Source organism: Zingiber officinale, chromosome 1A, assembly GCF_018446385.1.
Source record: "Zingiber officinale cultivar Zhangliang chromosome 1A, Zo_v1.1, whole genome shotgun sequence".
Taxonomy (NCBI): domain Eukaryota; kingdom Viridiplantae; phylum Streptophyta; class Magnoliopsida; order Zingiberales; family Zingiberaceae; genus Zingiber; species Zingiber officinale.
In genome coordinates, this window is record NC_055987.1 from 45,545,335 (window position 1) to 45,569,056 (window position 23,722).

At 40.4% G+C, this 23,722-nt stretch overlaps 1 protein-coding gene and 1 non-coding gene across 2 annotated transcripts; both read right to left on the reverse strand.

The window, feature by feature from the left end:
* Positions 1–9,282: 9,282 nt before the first annotated feature.
* Positions 9,283–13,543, reverse strand: LOC122024206 (60S ribosomal protein L18-2). The gene is made up of 5 exons (XM_042582771.1): positions 13,432–13,543; positions 13,256–13,345; positions 13,033–13,161; positions 12,749–12,931; positions 9,283–9,675 (listed from the first exon to the last, which is right to left on the reverse strand). The coding sequence occupies exons 1-5, from the start codon at positions 13,432–13,434 to the stop codon at positions 9,517–9,519; spliced, it is 564 nt and encodes a 187-aa protein (XP_042438705.1). The 5' UTR covers positions 13,435–13,543; the 3' UTR covers positions 9,283–9,516.
* Positions 11,941–12,022, reverse strand: LOC122039382. The gene has a single exon (XR_006128211.1). It is a non-coding gene; the product is annotated as a small nucleolar RNA snoR53Y (small nucleolar RNA).
* Positions 13,544–23,722: the final 10,179 nt, after the last annotated feature.

Sequence of the window (23,722 nt, forward strand, 5' to 3'; positions counted from 1 at the left end):
AGGGAAGGCGGAGAAGAGCAGCCTGTGTATTTCTTGAGCTATATTTTAAAAGATGTTGAGTCCCACTATACTGGTCTCGAGAAGCTCGCATTCGCCCTAGTCCTTGCCGCACGGATGCTCTGTCCTTATTTCTTGGCGCATACTATCATCGTTATGACGAACAGCCCGCTGGAAAGAGTACTCCTAAATCCTGAAGCGTTCGGGCGGCTCATTAAGTAGACGACGGAGCTCAGTGAATTCGACATCCAGTATCAACCCCGCTCGGTGATCAAGGTGCAGTCCTTGGCAGATTTCATAACAGAGGTACAAAATCCTGAACCCGAAGTTTTGTGGAAGGTATTTGTCGACGGGTCGTCCACTCGGCTCGGAAGTGGGATCGGCATCTGTTGAAGTGTATACTGAAAGTCTAAGCTTTTGTAAACATTTATTTTGAATAAAGAATCACATTTGGTCAAATTGTCTACATTTAGTTGTAGTTGTTCAATTAATTTATATTATAGATAACATAGTATGTGGTGCCACATACAGAAGATGATATTATCAATACCTTATAAATTATAAACAGTAGCTCATGACCAAAATGGAAAGGAACAAACCATTGAAAGGTCATAGTGTAATTAGAAATTAGTTTATCTTGACTATATAATTACACTAGTACACTTAGAGTGTATTAAGTAGGACCATTTGAGGTCGTTTCTTTTATACTAACTTTATAAAGGAACAAATACCTCAGTTATTATGGAAGTGTGTGCTCTTAATCCTAATATAATAACAAGCACATATATTTGATATTTATTTCTTTAATTTATCAATGGGTGAGATTTAGTTCGATGAATCAATAAGTCCGATAAGTTGAGAAATGATATCACTTATAGTGTATGTTGTTGATTATAGAAGGAAACTGTGTCCTAGTAATCTAGGTTGATAATGTCCCCAAGATGAGCTCATAAAGATTGTCATATTAAACCCTGCAGGTGGACTTAGTCCGACATGACGATAAGGTTGAGTGGTACTATTCTTGGATGAAGATATTAATTAAATGAGTTGTCAGTAACTCACTTAATTAGTGGACATTTGACATATTAAACACAGGGAGACTAACACACTCATAATAAGAAGGAGCCCAAAAATATAATTTGGGATTGGTGCGGTAGTTCAATAATAGTTCTCTAGTGGAATGAATTATTATTGATAAAATTAAGTTGTGTGTTCGGGGCGAACATGGGATGCTTAATTTTATCAGAAGACCAAAACCAATTCCTCCTCTCGGTCCCTATCGTAGCTTCTTATTTATAGAGTACTAAACCCACCTATACCCACCTTCGTACCCATGATATAGGGGCTGGTCAAGCTAGCTTGTGGTTCAAGCTAGGGCCGGCCAAGCCTTGATTCATGGGTGGCCGGCCCTAGCTTGAACCCAAGCTTAGGTGGCCGGCCCCCATTAAATTAAAAAGAATTTTTATTTTTATTTTTATTATGTGGAAGATATAATTTATTACAGAGAATTAAAATTAAAATATATCTCTTTAAAGGATCTACAAAAGATTAAAAGAAAGAGATTAGATCTCTTTCCTTCTTTGTAGATTGGAAAGATATTTTATTTTTTCTCTTTGAAAATTATTCACATGTTGAAAATTAAAATTATAGAAATTTCTTTTTATCAACCATGAAGGGATTTTAAAGGGAAATTTTATTTTTTAAAATTTCCAAAGACAAATAAGGAAGTTTTAATTGTTGATTAAAAATTATCTTATTTGCTCTACATGAGGTGGCCGGCCACATACAATTAATTAGGAAATTTTATTTAATTTTTCTTAATTAATTGTTGTCAAGGAAAGTTAAGGAAATTTTATTATAAATAAATTTCCTTATTTGCCAAAGCCAAGGAATATAAAAGAAGGGGTTGGGTGCCTTCATGGGTTACAACTTCTATTATTTTCTCCCTCTTTTCCTTGGTGTTGTGGCCGGCCATCTTCCCTCCCTCTCTTCCTCTTTGTGGTGGCCGAATCCTTTCTCTTGCTTGGAGCTATTGTGGTGGCCGGATACTACTTGGAGAAGAAGAAGAAGAAGAAGAAGGAGAGAAAACTTGCATCCCTTGGAGCTTGGTTGGTGGTTTTCTTCATCCTTAGTGAAGCTTTTGTTTTGGCCGAACCTAGCAAGGAGGAGAAGAAGGTGCTTTGGTGGTTTCTCATCTCGGAAGATCGTTGCCCACACAACGTCCGAGGTTAGAAGAGGAATACGGTAGAAGATCAAGAGGTCTTTCTAAAAGGTATAACTAGTAATTTTTCCTTTCCGCATCATACTAGTTATTTTTGGAAATAATACCAAATACAAGAGGCTTACGATTCTAGTATTTCGAATATATTTTTTGATGTTGTGTTCTTTTGTTTTTTTTCTTTTCCTTGTGATTTGATTGTTCCTTTCGGTTAAGCTAAAGTTATTTTAGGAAATTAAATATTAGCTTTCCTTAAAAGATTTTGTCTAGTCGGTGGTGGTTACTCTCATATCCAAGAAGGTCATGTGCCTCGCCACGTCAGTACTGGGAACCAATTTTGTAAATTAATATTTAATGGAATTAATAACTTAGGTGATTTGGATCAAACGTGTAAAGTTCCGCAGGAGATCCAAGTCAAAACCTAAAAGAACAAATAGATTAAGTTTTGGATCAAACGTGTTAAGTTCCGCAGGCGATCCAAAATTTAATTTAAAAGAACACATGGTAGCTAGGAAAAGGTTCACACCTTTGTACAAAAATTTTGTACAGTGGAACCTTTAGGTTTTTCGAGTAGCAACCAATAGCATCTTGCTACTCTCTCCTCAAGAAGAACGAATGCATATGTCCGTCCGGTTAGATTACCGGGCAACAAATAATGAAGCGGAGTACGAGGCCCTCATCACCGGCCTACAAGCGGCACGGCATGTGGGAGCCAGCCGTGTGATACTCTACTCAGACTCCCAGTTAGTCGCTCAGCAACTCTCAGGGGCCTTTGAGTTAAACAGTGCACGGCTCAGACTCTACGCGGAAGCCTTTGAAAAGCTCAGAACTAGCTTCACTGAAGTTGTCGTACAGAAGATCCCCCGAGCCGAGAACCAGTCAACGGATGAGCTAGCCAAGCTTGCAAGCTCCATATCGTCGGTTGTCATCCAGCAACCGATCGAGCAGGTGTCCCTGGTGGCTCACATCGACCGGATGGAAGGCCTCACGTTCCCAAACGACTGGAGAACCGCCATAACAGAATTTTTGCGTTCGGGAGCCACACCCTCCGATCGGAATGAAGCCCAGTTGTTAAGGAGAAGAGCCGGTCGGTTCACCCTTATTGGAGATTAGCTCTACAAGAAGGCTTTCTCCCAATCGTTGCTGAAGTGCGTCAGCTCAGAAGACGCAGAGTACATACTCAAGGAAGTACATCAGGGTCCTGTGGAGAACACCCGGGCGGTTGATCACTGGCGAGGAAAATTCTGCTAGACGGGTACTTTTGGCCCACCCTACATGCAGATGTCGCTCGGACCGTGGCTGCTTGTCTGTCCTGCCAGAAGTACCACAACTTCTCCCATCGGCCAACGGAGGAGATGAAGGCATCTACCGTGTCCTGCCCGTTCGACCAGTAGGGCATGGACATCGTAGGACCTTTCCCTATGACGACCGGGCAGCGAAGATTTTTACTAGTGGCGGTCGACTATTTCTCCAAGTGGATTGAGGCCGAGCCGTTGGCAAGGATAATCGAGCAGATGGTCAAGAAGTTCATCTGGCAACATATAATCTGTCGGTTCGGAATCCCTCGCCGGCTCGTGTCTGACAACGGGCGACAGTTCGTTGGACGGCAGCTCGGAGAATGGTGTGAGAGGTATGGCATCGAGCAACACTTTACCTCCGTGGCATATCCTCAAAGCAACGGTCAAGCCGAAGTAGTCAATCGGGAAATCCTTCGAATTCTACAAGTCCGGCTCGATCACATGGGAGGAAACTGGGCGGACGAGCTGCCGGGCGTGCTATAGACCATCCGCAGACTCCAAAGGAAGGAACGGGTGTGACGCCGTTCCACTTGGTGTACGGGGGAGAGGCAGTCGTCCCAATCGAGGTCGGCGTAGAGTCCGATCGGATTCAAAATTATGATGGAGACAACGCCGAGCGGAGGCAGCTGGAGTTGGACCTGATTGACGAAGATCGAGCTAAAGCAGCCGTCCGGCTGATGGTGTACCGGCAAAGAATGAAGCAGAATTACAACAGGCGTGTATTCCCAGAGCATTTCAAGTCGGCAATTTAGTTTAGAAGAAAGTAAAGCCGGTCGGCGATGTGAGCAAGATGGAAGCTCCCTGGGTGAGGCCCTTCAGAGTCGTCGAGAAGCTCCGATCGGGTGCATACTACCTGGAAGATGAGGATGGACGGAGGCTAGAACGACCATGGAGTGCAAACCACCTCCAGCCGTACCGAGCGAGGTAAAAGGTGCGCCAGTATAATTTATTTCATGTATGCTCCGTTCGTCTGTATCCTTTAGCTGCAGGAGTAGAAATTAAAAAAGACAAAGGATATGAGACTCTAGAGTCGAACAGGCGACTATAAACCCCCCGTCCCGAAAACCATTGAGCGGCGACGTTAAACTCTAGAGTCAGACCGGCGACTATAAACCCCCCGGCCCGAAGCCGTCGAGCGGCGACGTTAAACTCTAGAGTTGAACCTGCTACTATAAACCCCCCGGCCCGAAGACCGTTGAGCAGCGACGTTAAACTCTAGAGTCGGATCGGCGACTATAAACCCCTCGGCCCTAAGACCGTCGAGCGGCGACGTTAAACTCTAGAGTCGGACTGGCGACTATAAACCCCCTGGCCTGAAGACCGTCGAGCGGCGACGTTAAACTCTAGAGTCAGACCGGCGACTATAAACCCCCCGGCCCGAAGACCGTCGAGAAGCGACGTTAAACTCTAGAGTTGAACCGGTGACGATAAAGCTCAGACTAACCAGCGACTATAAGCCCCGGCTTGGGGATCGCCTAGAGGCAACATTGAAACGCAACGACTAACAAGAAGCGTGTGGCAACCATTAGAAGACAGAAATCAACATAGCCTGTTCGGGATATACGACTATCTAAGACCAAAAAGAGTAAACTAGCGAAGCGCAACAAAATTTTCATAAAAGGGGAGGTTCGCCTATCGAGCGGCATAATTACAAAAACACTTCATTCAAGAAAATCGAAAACATCCTTCGGCATAGTGGCAAGAAGGGCGGCATGCTCGCGGACGGGGATCAGGAAGGACTCCGGGAGATGACCCTTTGCCTTCAGATAATCCGCCGTGGCTGTAATAGCCAACTCGAAGGCGTGGACGAGCCGATCGCAGACCTTCTGGACGAACTCATCCGAGCGGATGTATTTATGCCTCAGCACGGCGAACCGTCTCGGCTCAGCCTCCTGATACTCCTTGAGAGCAGAGCGAGAGGCCTCAAGGGCCTCCCGCAAGGTCTTCAGCTCTTCCTTAAGAGTCACCACCTCGGCCAAACGACCCTTCTTCTCGCCGTCCAGCAGGTCCGCCAATTCCTTTACCCGTTGTTCCAGGGCGCAGGCCTCCACATTCTTCGCTTCCAGATCGGCGATAGCATTATTCTTCCGAGTGGTCGCAAGTTCTATCTTGCGGTCGTAGGTTTTGATCTGCTTTTCGAGCTGGCCTAGCATGTACGCCTGATCGGCTGTCTTCTTTCGCTCGGCCTCCAGCAGCTCCTTGGTCTTGGCCAGCTCCTTCTGCAACTCGGCATATGAAGGGCCCTGAGAAGAGGACGGCCCGCCGGAAGTCTTGAGATGCTTCAGCTCTTCTTCCAGCATCGCCAGACGAGCGGCCACCGCTACGTCTTCCACCCAACGCTAACGAAAAAGAAGCTGGTTAGCGCCGAACGGGGAAGCGATGCACAGAATTTTGGGTGGACAAAAGACTTACGCCGGTGGCATGCCGCATGTGACTGTTAGCCAGCAGACCGGTAGACATTATGGCAACGCGAGCTCGGGCATCCTCCCATACCTCGGCAAGCGGCCCCCGAATGGCGATCATGTGCTCAGGGGCCGAGGGCCGATCTAACTCGCCAGGTAATCCTCGGTGGGAAGATGCAGGGTGGCCTTAACAGTGCGGCGCCTGCCCGGCGTCATGTGAGCGGACACGGAGAGATCAGATGCTAGAGCAGACGACGCAGAGAGTATGGCCGAGCGGCGAGGCCTCCGAGACACTGGAGGCAGGGAGCTGACCGGCTAAGCTGCGATGGGATCTGCTGGCAATTGTAGCTGGGAGGGGGTCTGGTTGGAGGAAAGGGCTTCGACAGAAGGAGCCTGGCCTCGGGGAGAAAGAGGGCCCGTCCGCTCGGATGCCTGTACTGCGGATGTAGCCGAGCACAGAGGCATCTCTGTTCGACGCCTCTTCCGCCCGAGGGGAAGCTCATCCTCTGGGTCGGAGCCGTCATCCCGAGTAGCAGGCTCCCTGCTGGTGGTTGCTTCGCCCGTCGCCTCCGTAGGGGCGATCTAAGCGGCCGACTCCCCAGCGTCCGCTTCGCTCTCACCTTCGTGAGAGCCGACCGGAGCGATGTTCAGCTGCTCCATTTCCTTGACTGCTGCTGCCTCAATTGCTACTGCCTTCTTCTTCAAGATTCCGAGCAGCATGGACTCCATCACGATGTTAGTTGCGAAAGAAAGAGGAGAAAATCAGTTAGACATAAAGTGAAAGGATAAGTAAATACCTTACCAAAGCTGTTCGGGAGTTTGGTTCGGCTCGGGCTCAGGCCGAACATATACATCACCCCTTCTGATAGAAGCTTATTGATATCGAGCTTGAGGCCAGCCAGCATATTCGCAGCCTGGAGATAATTCGGCCGAGTCTTGTACCTCTTCAGCTCGGGTGAAGTCGGTGGTCCGACCTGCCACTTGGTCAAGAAGGGAAGCCGTCCGGGGAGACGGAGGAAGAAAAAGTATTCCTTCCAATGTTTGTTGGAGGTGGACATTTTATCGAAGAAGACCAAGCTGATCCGAGACTGGAACAGATAAGTGTCCAGCTTGGATTGCTTGGGGTAATAGAAATAGTAAAAAACCTCCAGACGGAGAGAGATGTTGTGGATTTTGAATAACACAACAACTCCACACAAAAGGCGAAAGGAATTTGGCACCAACTGGCCGAGCGGAATACCGAAGAAATTACAGACTTGAACGATGAAAGGATGGAGAGGAAATCGCAGCCCGGCCACAAACTGATCGTGGAAAAAACAGATTGTGTCGCGCAGCGGCTTATGGGGTCGGGCAGAAGGTGAGGGCAGGATGAGTTCGAAGTCGGACGGAAGGTCAAAAGTGCTAATTAGGCTCTCTGCATCCCGCTCGTCGAAGCACAACTGCATAGTCGTGAACCAGGGACCCAGGGCAAGCTCGGAAGGACGAGAAGAGCTGGCCATTGTCGGAATAGTGGAAAGACCAAAGGCAGAAGGAAGAGCAGGGGGCTCGACGGAAAGACGATAGGAACAGTAACCACGGAGCACAAACATAGCGAAGAATGCGGGAAAAAACGCGAGAACAGAAGAGCAAGAGGCAAGGAATCCTTACGGAAAAGAAGGCGGCCGAAAGAAGAGGGCGAGGGGTCGCCGGAATGCCGAGGAACAAAGTCGTCGGAGCACTGAACGCAAGAGAAGGCTTATGGACACGCGAAGGCGAAAGTGCGGCGGAGGAGAACGACGAGAGCTTTATAAGGTTGAGCTCGGTCCCGCCGAGCCGTCGGATTCAGGTCACGGGACTCGAGGCCCATATCTGACCGTTCGTTTCAAACCGCCAAAGGTCCCATCGGACGCGACGCCGCCGTCGTACGATGACGGCAACAGCGCCACGTGGCATCTGGTCATAGGAGCGCATTTAATCAGCCCCATTACGGAGCAGGGGCAGCGTGCTCAGCCTTAATGGCAAGGATTTGCGCGCATTCCAAGGAGATACGAGGGGCGTCAGGGTTGATCGTCAGCGGGTCGACAAGACAATCATCAGTAGTCGGCCGAACGACAGCACGTGACTCCATTTAGGCTGGGCGGAAGGGCATTATCGAAAGTGGTAGATCGACTGTCACTCGGATAGACTTGTAATCCAGTCAGTCGGACTTAGCGCCTCCTTCGACTAGACTTGAGAGGGAGGCACGTGATCCGGTGGTAAGGACGGAGGACCTACGCGGGCAGGTAGGTGGTCAAAGGTCAGGAGGGTCAACCCTAAAGTCCTGCCGAGCGGATAGGTCATCCGATCATCCGACCGGAAATCTCCCAGGCCGGACGGAAGACAGCTCGACCACGGATCGGGTTTCCGACGCTCAAGGTAAAAGAAATGTCGTTCCGAGCGGCCAGGCCACTCAGAAGAATCGCAAAACAAGAAGGCGCAATCTCATCCGAGCATGTGACCGTGGACTTTCCCGGTCAGTCCGATACACTCACATCCCCGTATGCCAGGAGAACCGAGTGGTCGTCCCGACCGGACCATTAGATGACAAAACCCAGAAGGATACAAACGGAGCAGCTGACGATATCAGCCTCGAGACACCGATCGCCGACAAACAGCATGGTCGGCGGTCGAGCCGTACAGAGGATCGTACGGTGGGAGCTTTCACTGTCATACCAGAAATATACTCGGACGATTGCGGAATGACGTCAGACATGTTTTTCTGACATCCATGTTTGAAGTATGTTTGGAGAAGCGTACATGCATCAAAAAACGTGCACGCGCCTCTCCGGGGTCCTATATAAAAAACCCCCAGACTTCATCGGAGGTATGCAATTTCTCATTATTGTAGCCACAGTAACGTTACTCTACCTCTCTTCTTCGCTGCCTGACATGAGCGTCGAAGGGTCGTTGCAGGGAAACTCCTCCCGGCTCGACTTTGTTACAGATTCACCGAAGGTCCACCTCATCCCGAAGTACACGCGGAGCCAACAAAAAGCGTCACGTCCCCAACATCTGTCGACTCAACTCTCGAACAAGATCACATACAATTTAATTTTATAAACATTATAATATTTATTAAATATATATAATAATTTAAAATTCTTTTAATAGCTTAAATGGTTTAAAATTTATTTTAAAAATAAATTTAGGTTTCATTTTTATAATAATATTTTGCCCAAATAAATTATAAGGTCAACGAAACTAGATAAAAAAAACAATAAATTCTTTAATAAATATTTTTGAACAAGGTCAATAAAAAATAAAAATAAACTTGTAAAAACTAATAATTAAACATAACAAATCTAGAAATAATTTTTTAAAAAAGAATTATATTGACGTAGTAAAGAGATTGAACTGACATTGCAATTATATTGACAACATCACAACCTACAAAGATATGCATTTTAAGAAACCAAATGCAAACTACATTTTGGTTTGATCATTAACGAATCAACTCAAAAAGGCATGAGATATCTAAGCGAAATTGACAAATCCCTGGCGATGCAAAATAGAACAGAAGAAAGAAACATGATGGAAGATTTTTGCACTCCAATACAACTCCCAAAGTATCGAATAGACCAACTCAAACCCTGAATCCTCTGCTGTTCCTTCTACCCCTTGCCTTCTCAAACTTCCTCCCCTTGGATCGCACGTAGGGCTTTGTATGGCTGTGTGGTACACCAGGAGCTCTACCAAAGTGCTTAACAGCTTCTCTTGCGTTCTTGGGACCTCTCAGGATAATCTATACAAGTAGAAAAAGCTTTTGTCACATCAAATAAATTGCTTCACAAACAAAAATTCAGCAATGATTTAAATGCAGTCTTTATTATTTGAAATCATTCAAAGACGTTCAGTTTCAAAACGAATATGAAACACTAGAATGCAAAATGAAAAGGCTACAGAACTTAGGTTTGCTCAGATATTGTAGTAAAATATATTCTTTGATTGATCCAAAAAATTGGAAAATCTCATAGAGCTGGGTTTATATCAATATCATCATTGCACAATTAGAGTATGATTCAGACTGATATATGACATTACTGTATTAACAATGGCAGTTAATAGAATAAAGGGCAAAAATAACCTCAGATTACATTGAAAGTTCATCAAATGTTCAGTATTAGAATTACTAGGAGAATCTCATAATGACCTCAGATATTGTCATGAAAGATATTCTTTGATGTTCCAAAACATGGAAGATCTCATAATGAGCTGGGTTAATAACAATATCATCATTGAAATCAGCAATGATTTCAGTACAGTATTTACTATTTGAAATCATTCAAAGACGTCCAGTTTGAAAAAGAATATGAAATATTAGAATGCAAAATGAAAAGGCAACAGAACGTAGATTTGCTCAGATATTGTCGTGAAATATATTCTTTGAGTGTTCCAAAAAATTGGAAAATCTCATAGAGCTGGGTTTATATCAATATCATCATTTGCACAATTCAAGTATGATTCAGACTGATATATGACATCACTGTACTGATGGAAAGGGATATCAATATCATTATTAGCATGGTAAGGAATGATAAGCATAAATAGGAAAAAAAATAACGAACTAGTTAACACTAAACATGAGATGAAGGATAAATAGGAACAAGAAATATAGGATAGTGGGTCTTAATAAAAATAACTAAAGAATCTCATAATGACCTCAGATATTGCCGTGAAACATATCCTTTGATGTTCCAAAACATGGAAGATCTCATCATGAGTTGGGTTAATAACAATATCATCATTGCATTCAGCAATGATTTCAGTGCAGTCTTTACTATTTGAAATTATTTAAAGACCTTCAGTTTAAAAAAGAATATGAAATACTATAATGCAAAATGAAAAAGGTCACAGAAATTAGGTTTGCTCAGATATTGTCGTGAAATATATTCTTTGATTGTTCCAAAAAATTGGAAAAATCTCATAGAGCTGGGTTTATATCAATATCATCATTGCACAATTAGAGTATGATTCAGACTGATATATGACATTACTGTGTTGATGGAAAAGGATACCACGTTGACAAAAGCTCAAAGATTGAGAATTTCAGAATTATAAAAACTGGAAGTAGATTCTCATAGCTCTGGCGGCTAAAATAATTAAGAACAAAAATAACCTCAAATTGCACATTGAAAATCCATCAAATGTTTTCAGTATTAGCATGGTCAGGAATGATAAGCATAATTGGTAACAAGAAAAATAGGATAATGGGATAATAAGAATTACTAGAGAATTTCATAATGACCTCAGATATTGTCATGAAACACATCATTGAAGTCAGCAAAAATTTCAGTGAAGTCTTTACTATTTGAAAACATTCAAGACGTTCAATTTCAAAAAGAATATGAAATACTAGAATGTAATATGAAAGGCTACAGAACTTAGGTTTGCTCAGATATTGTCGTGACATATATTCTTTGATTGTTCCAAAAAATTGGAAAAATCTCATAGAGCTGGGTTTATATCAATATCATCATTGCACGATTAGAGTATGATTCAAACTGATATATGGCATTACTGTATTAATGCAAATGGATACCACGTTGACAAAAGCTCAAAGATTGAGAATTTCATAATTATAAAAACTGAAAATAGATTCTCATAGCTCTCGCGGCTAATAGAATTAAGAACAAAAATAACCTAAAATTGCACATTGAAAGTCCATCAAATGTTTTCAGTATTAGCATGGTAAGGAATGATAAGCATAATTGAGAACAAGAACAGAATAGTGCGTTAATATGAATTACTAGAGAATCTCATAATGACCTCAGATATTGTCATGAAATGTATTCTTTGATGTTCCAAAAGATGGAATATCTCATAATGAGCTGGGTTAATAACAATATCATCATTGCAATCAACAAGTTGGTTCAGACAGATAATTGACAATTTTACAAAGAGTGAAAAAGAATACTACCTCGACAAAACGTTCAAAAATTGGAATTTTCACTATGATGGTAAGATACCTCTAGAAACCTAAAACTATGCAGTTCAAAGAAGAATGATAAGTTCCCTCAGGATATACATTGAACATTCATCAAAGTATCTCAGCATTAGCATGGTAAAGAATGATAAACATCATCGGGAACCAAAAGAACAAGACATTCAAACAAGAAATAGCTCAAAAAGTGTCAATACTTATGACATAATATTATTTTTTCAACATTTAAATACATACACACAAACTCTAAATAAATTGTAGAGTAGCAAATGAACAGAGAAAGCCCTTGGTATTTTTGCCTACGCTGTTAACGCTCAGCAAAAGTTAAGGATGTTATCAAACCACACAGTTAGAAGGGCATTCTAGCCTGTGCAGCATCACTAGATAAACAAAACTACCCAAAATGTGTTAGAAGATTGCTTGTAGTTGTCACTGAACATAATTGAGTAGGAATTGACACATGAGCAATTCAATTGTATCCTACACAGATGTTCAAGCGCTTCAACATCACATGATGTTGAAAATAAACCAAGCTATTAGAAACAGTCTAATGAAAAGGTGTTTAAACAAAAGATGTAACTTTTATAAACCAACAACATCTTCAACCAACATAGAATGCAATTTGTAGTAACAAAGTATATGGAAGTAAAACTAAGAGACAAAAAAGATACATAAGAAGCTTTGAAAAATCCTTACAAGAAATTATCCGTTTTAAAATTAAGTGACATAATCAGCATATAAAATGAAATAAAACAATAGATGTGATTTTTAATAATTAGCATAAAACATAATATAATTATTAGCAAGAAGGATTTATACAGATAAGAAATTACACACCAAAAAAACAATATGGACAACAAACGGTTAGACTTACAGTGTTCTTCCCAAGAGGAGCTCGTAGAGCAAGCTGGTCGAACGTGAGGCACTCTCCTCCTGCCTTCAAGATCCTCGCCCTTGCAGTCTCCGTGAACCTAAGAGCCGTCACCTTAATAGCAGGCACCTCGTATACTCTCTTATCATCAGTCACCGTCCCAACAATCACGGCAATTTTGTCTTCCTAATCCAAACCAACAAATTAATGCAGATCATATACAGAGGATGAAATGAATTAACAAAAGACTTCCACGGAAAAAAACAGTGATGAAAAAAATATTCAACCTTTCCTTCCATGAACTTGATCAGCCTCCTAAGGGATAGGGGAGGCCGGTTGGTCTTGCTCATGAAGAGCCGTTTGAGGATCACGGCGTTGAACTTGCTTCCAGTCCTACGCACCAGAAACCTGTAGAGCTGATGATCCAAACAACAAGAAGAGATCAAATTCCTCTAATCTCCAAATGAGTCACCTAATAAGAAACAATATATACGTGTGAGTAAATCATACCCTAACTATGAGCTTGAGATAGACATCGTCGGATTTGGGGGCTGTGCGACGAGTTTTCTTGCTACGACCGCCGGCGACTAAATCGATACCCTACGTCAATACACAAAAAAAAGATGGAAGATTAGAAAGGATGAGGAAGAAGAGGACTGGACGAGAGGATTAGGGCTTCGAATAACCATGGCGGCTCCTTGCTGCTGAAGTCCGCTCCTCTTCCCCTCGGTTGTAAAGCATGGCTTATATAGACGGAGGATAACTAGGGTTTCCAGTCGCTGTACTGAGCATCAATGAATTCGGACACACAGTCTCTACCAGTTCAACAGCAAAGCGAATAGATGATGGGAACCACGTACTTTTCCTTGGGTAGATCTTTGGGTAACGTGACGGACGTTATGATGGATAGCGATAGATAGAATTTCATCAAGATTCGGAAAACGAATCTATGGATTGCAAAGATTTGGGCCGGCAATAAAAACTTTTATTATACTGATTTGTATTAAAAAGATAAGTATTAAAAAAATGAAAATAGTTTTATTTTTTCACTGTATTCATTTTTCATTTCTAAAAAGGGTATTTTTTTACATATATTTTATGTGTGACATCCAAATTTAGCTCCATGGTGAACTTGATTATAGGTTAATAAATCATTTTTTAATAGAAAACAGTAGATAATAAATCAATTTTAAAAAAAAACAAAGAATAAGCTCCCCTTAAAGAAAGAGTAAAAATTCAATTAACTTAATATAATAAAATACAAATTTTTTTATACTTCAACTCATCAATAAATACGAAAATAATTTTTTAAATAAAAAATATGATCATTTTAGTAGATTTTATATTAATTTTTAGTTATTATATAAATAAACATACTAATTATTAAATAGCAAGCAAATTATATCTTTAATTATTATAATCATTTCATTTTTTTTAGCATTCTTTAATTTATTTTATATACAAATTTGAAACTATCTGTGTTTTTAATGTATTAATTAGAGAAATGTAAAAAAAATAGAAATATAAAAAATAATAAATTATAATAAATATTAAAATAGAAAAAACGATAATTTCCCAAAGATGCACTCAAAGTTTTGAATTCCCAAAAGGTGCATTAAGATTTTCATATTTCCCAAAAAAAAAACACCTGATTTTAAAAATACCCTTCTTGTCTGTAAACCTTAAATTAAAATAAAAAATAATTTCCTTTATTTAAACTGAACCAAATTAAACCAAATAGAAAATTAAATATTTCATCGAATAATCAAGTAGTTTCATATAAAAGTCATCGTCCTAAAAAATTTATTTTTGAATATAAATTATGTCATTAAACTCATAATCCTATAAATTTATCCATATTTTTAAAAAATTTAAATTTTAATAAAAATCAAAAAATAAATATATAAAAGAAGGTTAATAAAAAATTATAAGATTAAAGTGTATAAATAAAAGTGAAAAATAAAAATTATTTTTATTACTATTTCTTGTTGCATTATTTTTCTAACTTTAATTAGATTATCATTGCATCAAAAAGGAGAAGATCGTTAGTGCAGTTGGCATCAATGATCAAACCTAAGTTTTGATGAATAATAATTGAATTAACGTTAAATGTGTTGTGATATAACCTTCCTACCAAATGTGCAGGATTTGACTCATCTGACACTTGGTTAAAATCCAGTTAGGTCTAAATGACCTTATAGCAAGTGTAGAAGCCCAGATAGGTCAAGAAGTGACCTGATATCTGGTGAGAAGTCCAACTGGGTCTGCGGGACCTAACAGTTGGTCGAAGTTTAGTTGGGTCTGCGGACTTGACAACTAGCGAGAAGACTTGGTGGACCGTAAGGAAGTTAATCGATTATGCATGGTAAGTAAGATAAGTCATTAGAGGAGAGAGTTCCAGTGAGGACGAGTCTCAATTAGGGACTTTAGGTATAGGTCAATTTAAGTATATTTTAGAAACCTAAACTAAAACCATGACTAATTCCTTATCTTGGAAAGACAATAACTAACTAATATTGTTATATTATGATTGTCCTAACTTCGTGTTGCAGGGTACACTTTAGTTTTTGGACTAACACATTTTGCAGAATGAAAGAAACAAATTTAGGCTTGAGTGAACTCAAGGCACCTCCTGTGTGAGTGGAGGAGCCTTGGAGGCTTGGTCAAAGACTCCATGCGGGAGGGACTTCGACACATTTGAAGGTGCCTTCGGTCGGATGACACAGAAGACCTTAGCAATAATAAGGCACTGCTTTCTTAGGATAAAATTTAGACGGTTGAAGGCACCTTCAATGCTCAATAAAAGAAAGCCTTGGCCAAATCTTCAAACACATCTCTTCTGCAAGCTTTTGCGCAACCGTTTGTCGTTCATCGATACGGTCCAAGGGATAGCGGGTCTTGGAGTAGGAATCGTCGAAAACTCCAAACCAAGTAACTCGTTATGTGCTTTTGTTTTCTTGTATTTTATTTAATTCCATTGCATACTCAATTTTTTGTAAAACTAAAAAAACAAGTAATTAAAATCACGTGATTCACCTCTCCCCCCCCCTTTCACGTACGCTTCATTCCTACAAGTGGTATCAGAGTTCTGCTAACTCTGAATTGGTGCAATCATCAATCAAGAAGGAGGTTTAATTTCTGTTGTTGTTTTTCCGCTTTACTTTTTCAATTTTAAGCTTTTTGAATCAATCTGAACCGGTACAGTAACCTCTTCAGATAAGTTTTTCACTGTGGTTTCTTCGAATTACTCGAAATTAGCATAACATCACTCGGGCCTTATTTTTTTTCTTTCTCCTCCCACACTACTTATCCCAAGACTTAATCTTGGAATTTCTTTTTAATTGTGTTGTGCAAGAGAAAATGGAGCATAAAGAGACGTTCGGGTGAAATGTCAACGAACCACCTCCACACAAAATAGACTACTATAGAGTATGGAAGTGTCGGTTGGAATGCTTCGTAATGATGAATGGCTTCCATTGTGGCATAGCACTAAGGTGATCCGCTCAAGACATATAAGCAAACACAAAGGTAATAAGTTTAATTTTAAGTTTATTGTCTAACGAAATTAAATGTAGAATTGGAAAACACCAGATGCTTATAAGTTTTAGACTCACCTGACCAAACTTCATGAGGATCTATTAAAACTGAAGAATTAAGTCAAAGTCAAATCTAAATACGAGTCTGAATCAGCATAAAACTTTACATAATTAGAGGTCGTGTTTAAGATTAGTAATATTTACCAAAATATCTCTGTCCGTAGCAATTTAAATAATATACATGATAGTTTAGAAAAATATTTTCTATAAATTTGCATGATAATTTAGATATTTATGAAAATACTTCCTTAAACATATTAAATAATTTAGATTTAATTAATTCAGAAAATTTGAAATTAAATAAAATAATTAATAAAAAAATTAGATTTAATTATTTCAAAAATTTTTAAATCAAATATATTAATTAATAAAAATTAAAATTTAATTAATTTACTAAATCTGAATTTGAATAAATTAATCAATAAAAATCTTAAAAATTCAAATAATAACAAAAAATTTAATTTAAATAATAATTCAAACTTAAATAGATCTAAAAATTCAAATGATAAAAATGATGAAGTCAATATAGATCTAGACAAAATTAATAAATTTCTTAATAAAATATTTGATAATCTATATAATGTCAATTTAGGAATTTATATCCAAAATAAAAATAATTTAATAAACAAGAATTTAAATCTTAAGAATAAATCTATAGATAAAACTAATTTAATAAAATCAAAATTAAATCATACTAATTCAAAATAAAAAAATTAATAAAAAGCTAAACACTAAAGATAAAATCATAAATACAAACAAGTTAATTAATTCAAAAATAATAAAATAATAAAAATTTGAATAATTTTTAAAACAAAGATAACTTAACCAATTTAAAAAAAATGAATTAAAAATTAATAAAAAGTTAAACAATAAAGATAATCTTTTAAAGTATATAATTTAACCAACTTAATTAATTTAAAATTAAAATTTTAAAATTAAACTTGAACTTAAAAATTAAAATTGAAACATTAATTAAACTTAATTAAGTGATATATAATTCAAGGGGAGGCGTCTGTAAGTACCCCGTGGTAGTTTTGATGTGAGTAACCAAGTCAAGTTAGGTCTTGTTATGATTTGATCCTTGTGTCTAAGTGTGTAAGAACTTAAAAGCACAAGAAATCGAGCGAAACACACAGCTAGCTAAATGACGGCACGAGAGAGAGTCGACAGGCTCGGTGTGTCTGAGGGATGAGGAGTTGCGCAAGAGTAAGCTAGCGGATGAGAAGAAAGCGCACGACATTTCTGAGGTACGAGAATCCAGAGTGGAAGCTTGCTCAAGGAGAAGGTCAGAAAATAGGTTCGGGTGAGCCCTATTCTAGATGGTCGGAATCACCCAAGTGATTGAAGCCAAAACGGGGAGGGGGGGACTAGATAATCAATAGACTATTGACTGTCCGGGCGGTCAGGACGCCCGTATCTGGTCTAGGTGCCCAGACAAGAAAATTCTATCTTCACCGAGCCGTTGCGCCATGGATAAAGTTTTATCCGCACCTAGGCATCTGTAACCCTTCTAAGTGCCCTGAGCAAGACTATAAATACAGCCCTGTGTTGGTTAGTCCTAGGAAGATCGTACCGATTCCACTGTACAAAAAATTTGTACAAGTGTCGAACCTTTCCTAAATAACCTATTGTGTTCTTTAGAAGTTAAATTAGGAATCGCAGACGGAACTTAACATCATTAATTCCAAATTTAACTTATATGTTCTTAATGGTTTAGATTTGAATCGCAAGTAGAACTTAACACTATTTATTCAAATCCACCTACGTTATAAATTCCATTAAATATTAATTTCCAAAATTAGCTTCCAGGTTAAACATGACGAGGCACAAGACCTTCTTGGATATGGGAGCAACCACCACTTCCTAGACAAAGTCTTTTAAGGAAAGCTAATATTTAATTTCCTAATATAACTCTAGGTTTAACCAAAAAGAACAATCGAATCACAAATTCGAAAAAAAAAAAGAAAAACACAAACACGAATTACTAATTCAAAAAACTAGATCTAATGTCTATTATGTTTGGAATTCTAACAAAGAAAAATAACTAGCATGATGCAGAAGAAAATTACTAGTTATACCTTTTCTTTTCAAGCTAATGACCTCGAGATCTTCTGCCGCATTCCTCGCCTCCTCTTGGACGTCGTGTGGGCGACGATCCTCCAAGATGAACACCACCCAAAGAGCTTCTCCTCCTCCTCTAGAATTCGGCCGCCACCACCACCAAGGAGCAAAAGAGAGCAAAGGGAAAAGAGAGGGAGAGAGGGGTCGGCCACTTGAGGATCACCAAGCAAGAGAATAAGAATTGTGTCTCATGAGGCCTCCTCACCCCTTCTTTTATATTATTTGCTCAAGGCAAATAAGGAAAGAATTTTAACAAAAATTAAAATCTTCCTCTAATTTTTCCTTTTCCCTTTTTATTTTTCCTTTTCTTCCCTCTTGATTGAATCAATCACCAAATCAATGATTGGCTTGATTTAATCTTGGGCGGCCTCTTGCTTGGGCACCAAGCAAGGGTGGTCGGCCACTTATAGGAAGGAATAATAATTTTTATAAAATTTTACAAGAAGAAATCCTCTTATAAAATTTTACAAGCTCTCTTTCCTAAAGTGGATGTTAAAAAGGAAAGTTTTAAAAAATTAAAATCATATTTTAAAATTTAAAACTTCTCTTCAAAAATTTCCTTTTTTAACATGAATAGAAAATTTTAATTTTTAAAACTTCTCTTCCTTTTTTTCTAAAACTATGAGGATGGTTAAAAAAGGAAAGTTTTAAAACTTTTAAAACTCTCTATTAAACCATGTGGCCTAATTCAAATAAGGAAAGTTTTTTTAAAAAATAAAATAAAATCTCTCTTTTAAAACTTATAGTTTTCTACAAAGAGAAGATTTTAAAAATTTAAAACACCCCTCCTATTTGAATTTATTATGGCCGACCCCTACTTGCTTGGTCACCAAGCAAGAGGGTCGGCCCTCTTAAGGAGATGGTGGCCGACCATTGCTTGGTCACCAAGCAATGGGTCGGCCTCCTTTCTTGGACACCAAGAAGGGCTTTTAATGAGTGGCTTATAAGACACTAATGAGGCTACGACAGGGACCTAGAGGAAAAATTGGTTTTGGTCTTCCGATGAGCTTGAGTATCCCGTGTTCACCCCGAACACACAACTCAAGTCCATCGATAATAACTTGATCCGGTGGTAAGGAGCGGGGGCCCACAGAGGAAGGGGTCAATGGCATGAGAGAGTCAAAGGTCAGGCCGAGCAGGGAGGAAGTCAAAGGCTCTTCCGAGCAGGGAGGAATCTCTTAGCCGACCGGCCTAGGTAGACCCCGGGCCAGCACGAAAACAGCTCGACCTCGGGTTGAGCTTCCGACGCTCACAAGCTCCTTTATAGAGGAACCGCTATGCGGGGTAGCTGGGTTGCTAGGTCGAACGGCAGAACAACTAGCCGGTGCCCCCATCCGAGTATATGACCGACCGACTGGCTCACCCAGTCCGAGGTATGTGTATACCCGGGCGCCCGGGAGGCTGAGCGGTCAGCCCGACCGGCCCGGTTAAAGACAAAGGGCTTAGAAGAGGACAAAAGGGGCAGCTAGTGATATCATTCTCAAGACGTCTGCCGCCGACAAGCAGCATGGTCGGCGGCCGGGCTGTACCAAGGATCGTACGGAGGAAGTTTCCGCTGCCATGACAGAGATATGCTCGGACAATTGAGATATGGTGTCAGACATGCTTTTCTGACATAACCATTCCAAGGTATGCTTTAGGGGACGTGCATGCCTTGGGAAGCGTGCACACATCTCTTCAGGGTCCTATATAAAGACCCCCGGACTTCAACGGAGGGAGAATTTTTCTCCTTAATCTACTATAGCCACAGTGTTTATTCTGCCTCTGTCTCTTCTTGTCATCGCCTGACTTGAGCGTCAAAGGGTCGTCACCAGGAACCCCTTCCCAGCTCGACTTTGTTGCAGGTTCATCGGAGGCTACGTCGCTGCGAAGATCACCGGGAGGCAGTAGAGAGCGCCACGTCCCCAATTTCCATCGACTTAGTGTGCGGACAGGATCATAACTCATTCCACTAGAGAGTTATTATCGCACTACCATACCAATCCCAAATTACATTATGAGCTTCTTCTTATCATGAGTGTGTTAGTCTCCCTGTGTTTAAGATAACGAATGTCCACTAATTAAGTAAGTTACTGACAACTCACTTAATTAATATCTAGCTCCAAGAGTAGTACCACTCAACTTCATTATCATGTCAGACTAAGTCCACCTGCAGGGTTTAACATGACAATCCTTATGAGCTCCTCTTGGGGACATTCTCAACCTAGATTACTAGAACACATTTTCCTTCTATAATCAACAACACACACTATAAGTAATATCATTTCTCAACTTATCGGGTCTATTGATTTATCAAGCTAAATCTCACCCTTTGACAAGTTAAAGAAATAGATACTAAATATATATGCTTGTTTATTATATTAGGATTAAGAGTACATACTTCCATAATAACTAAGGTCTAGTTCTTTTATTAAGTCAGTATAAAAAGAGCTTACATAAAATGGTCTTACTCAATACACTTAGAGTGTATTAGTGTAATTTATTAATCAAGATAAACTAATACCTAATTACACTACGACTATATCAATGGTTTGTTCCTTTCCATCTTAGTCGTGAGCAACTGTTTATAATTTATAAAAAGCTGATAACATGATCTTCTGTGTGTAACACCACACACCATGTTATCTACTTTATAAATTAATTGAACAACTATATTTAACAAATAAATATAGACATTTGACCAATGTGATTCTTTTATTTCAAAAATAAATGTTTACAAAAGTTAGGCTTTTAGTATACACTCCAACACCTTGATCTTAGTAATCTATACAACACTTGTAAACAATCTTCTCTTTTGTTCTACTTTGTGATCTAGTGCTTAAACTCTTGTAAGAGGCTTTTCTGCCAAATCTGGTGCGCTCAGTGTGCTTGTCTTGCTTGTCGTTGCATATTTCTTCAAGATATGCAGCGGCAAATACAAAGAAACAAAATACACAATGCTAACAAGAGAATTTACTTGGTATCCACCTCACAAGAGGTGACTAGTCCAAGGATCCACACACTCACGCACCCTCCACTAATAAAACACTCCTTTATGGTAACTACCAAAGGCGGAGAAGCCCTACAAGTTCACACTACAAGAAGAAGCGAAAAAAAACAAAATACAAGCTAGAAGCTTACAAGTTAGCACAAGAAAACCCTAACCCTAGATTTCTTCTTCTGTTGTAGATCCGCCTCTTGACTTGGACAAACCTCCAAGAACCCTCAAGATCTGGCGGTGAGAACCCTGTGGAGAAACTCTGTGAAGATCTGTGCTCGCTGGAGAAGAAAGCCGTAAGTTCTACCGAGAGAACAGCTCGCTAGCCGCTAAATATGACGCCAACGGTCGGATCTCGATCGATTGGATTGCTCCCAATCAATCGGGGAGGCTTTGGATCGATTCACCGATCGATCCAGAGCGCCTCTGTGCTCTCGGGAATTGCCTGGATCGATCGGCTGATTGATCCAGGGCTTATCGCGCACAAACAGCAGCTCCCAATCGATCCATTGATCGATTGGGCACTTCAAGAAAAACCCTCATAGACATCGGTGGAACAACAATGGTTTTAAACAAAAACCGATGTCTTTGAGTATTTTACACCATTTTTTCCAAAAACCGGTGTCTATAAGCGCATATTTTCGCTCATAGACATCGGTTTTTTAAGCCAATATCTATGAGCGTCTTTTTTTCGTTAATATACACCAGTTTTAACAGCGGTTTTTGAAACCCGATGTCTATGATAAAATAAAATAATTTAATTTTCCTACTAATACTTAGCCAAAATTTACAACACTTCACTCTTCCCTCTAAACCTAAACCTATATCGCGACATCCACTGTATATCCACCACTTTCCTCCTCACTGCTGGCCATCCGGCCTCATCTCCCTTTTCCCCTTCCTAGATCGATGCACAGCACAGCTTGCCTTGTGTTTGACTGAGGACGCAGAGGGTAGCAGCGTAGGCGGCTTGACCCATGGAGGACGAGGTGACAGAGTTGCATTCCATCCCCCGGACGTCGCCTCCAGAATTGGCAGCGGTGATGGCAGCTCATTCTCGCCCGCCGGTCTCCGCTCCACTCTTCGTCGCACACGCTATCGCCCCTGTTGCCTTGGCGACCCCGTGGTCGGCCACCCCGCGGACGGCGACACCGCTCACGCCGAGGAAGCCCAGCCGCTGGCCAGCCCCATGCGGAAGTCCGTGGTCAGCATCCGCTGCCAGCAAATTGATTGGCTTTTGTAGTTTTGACTTGGGAAGACTCGCACTTCTAGCTAGGATCTTCTTTGGAGCTGAGTTAAATTAGGGTTTCCGTTCCCACTCTATGAAAGCTGTGCCTTCGGTCATCATTCTCCTTGACAACGTCAGCAAGCAAGCGATAGAAACGAAGCGAGCGTGGCGATGGAACAGACAGACCTTCATCATAATCAAGCCCGACGGCGTCCAACGCGGCCTGGTGTGCTCTCCCTCTCCCTCCCCCTTGATTTCTTCTTCCTTCACTTCGTTAATCTATTCTTCGGCGTTGCATTGCGTAATTTACAGTAGATGTGTTACTGAAACACCAAAATCCTTCTTCTTCCCTTTTTTTTTTAGTTGAAAGGTTGGAGAAATCATTAGTAGGTTTGAGAAAAAGGGTTTCTACTTGAAAGGTGAAGATTTTACCAACTGCAATCCTTTTTTTGTTTTCCCCGTCTACTTTAGAGAAGAAACGAGAAATTTTCTTGGTTATTTTTGTGCGTCGATCAGGGTTGAAGTTGGTCAGCGTGGAACGCTCCTTTGCGGAGAAACACTACGTCGACCTCTCCACGAAGCCTTTCTTTGGTTCCCTTGTGGAGTACATCATCTCTGGTCCAGTGGTAGCGATGGTATGGACGCGAAAGAATGTGGTGGTCAGACTATGCAATTGAGATTGGCAGGTGATTTCTTCTTCGTCAGTTAAATTTCTTGAAACTCAAATAAGCTTGAAACTTTGCTTGTCAAGGCCATGTTCTTGCATGTGTAACCTAGAAACTCAAGTATAGTGGAAACTAAAAAATATTAGAGTTTCATCTTCTTGATATCTTGATTGCAAGTATTAATTGATTGATGCATGCAATGTGTTTGATGAATTTCCTCAAACACTATCCAGCAAGAGATCTGAATGAAGTTTCCAGCATATGAAGAAAAAAAATCTTTTGGGGTTCAAGCTTGTGTGCCCGATTACGAGCTTTACAATATTACTTTCTCTGATTTTTGGAATCCATTAGCTGGACCTCTTCATATATCTGTGCAGATTACTATCTCCC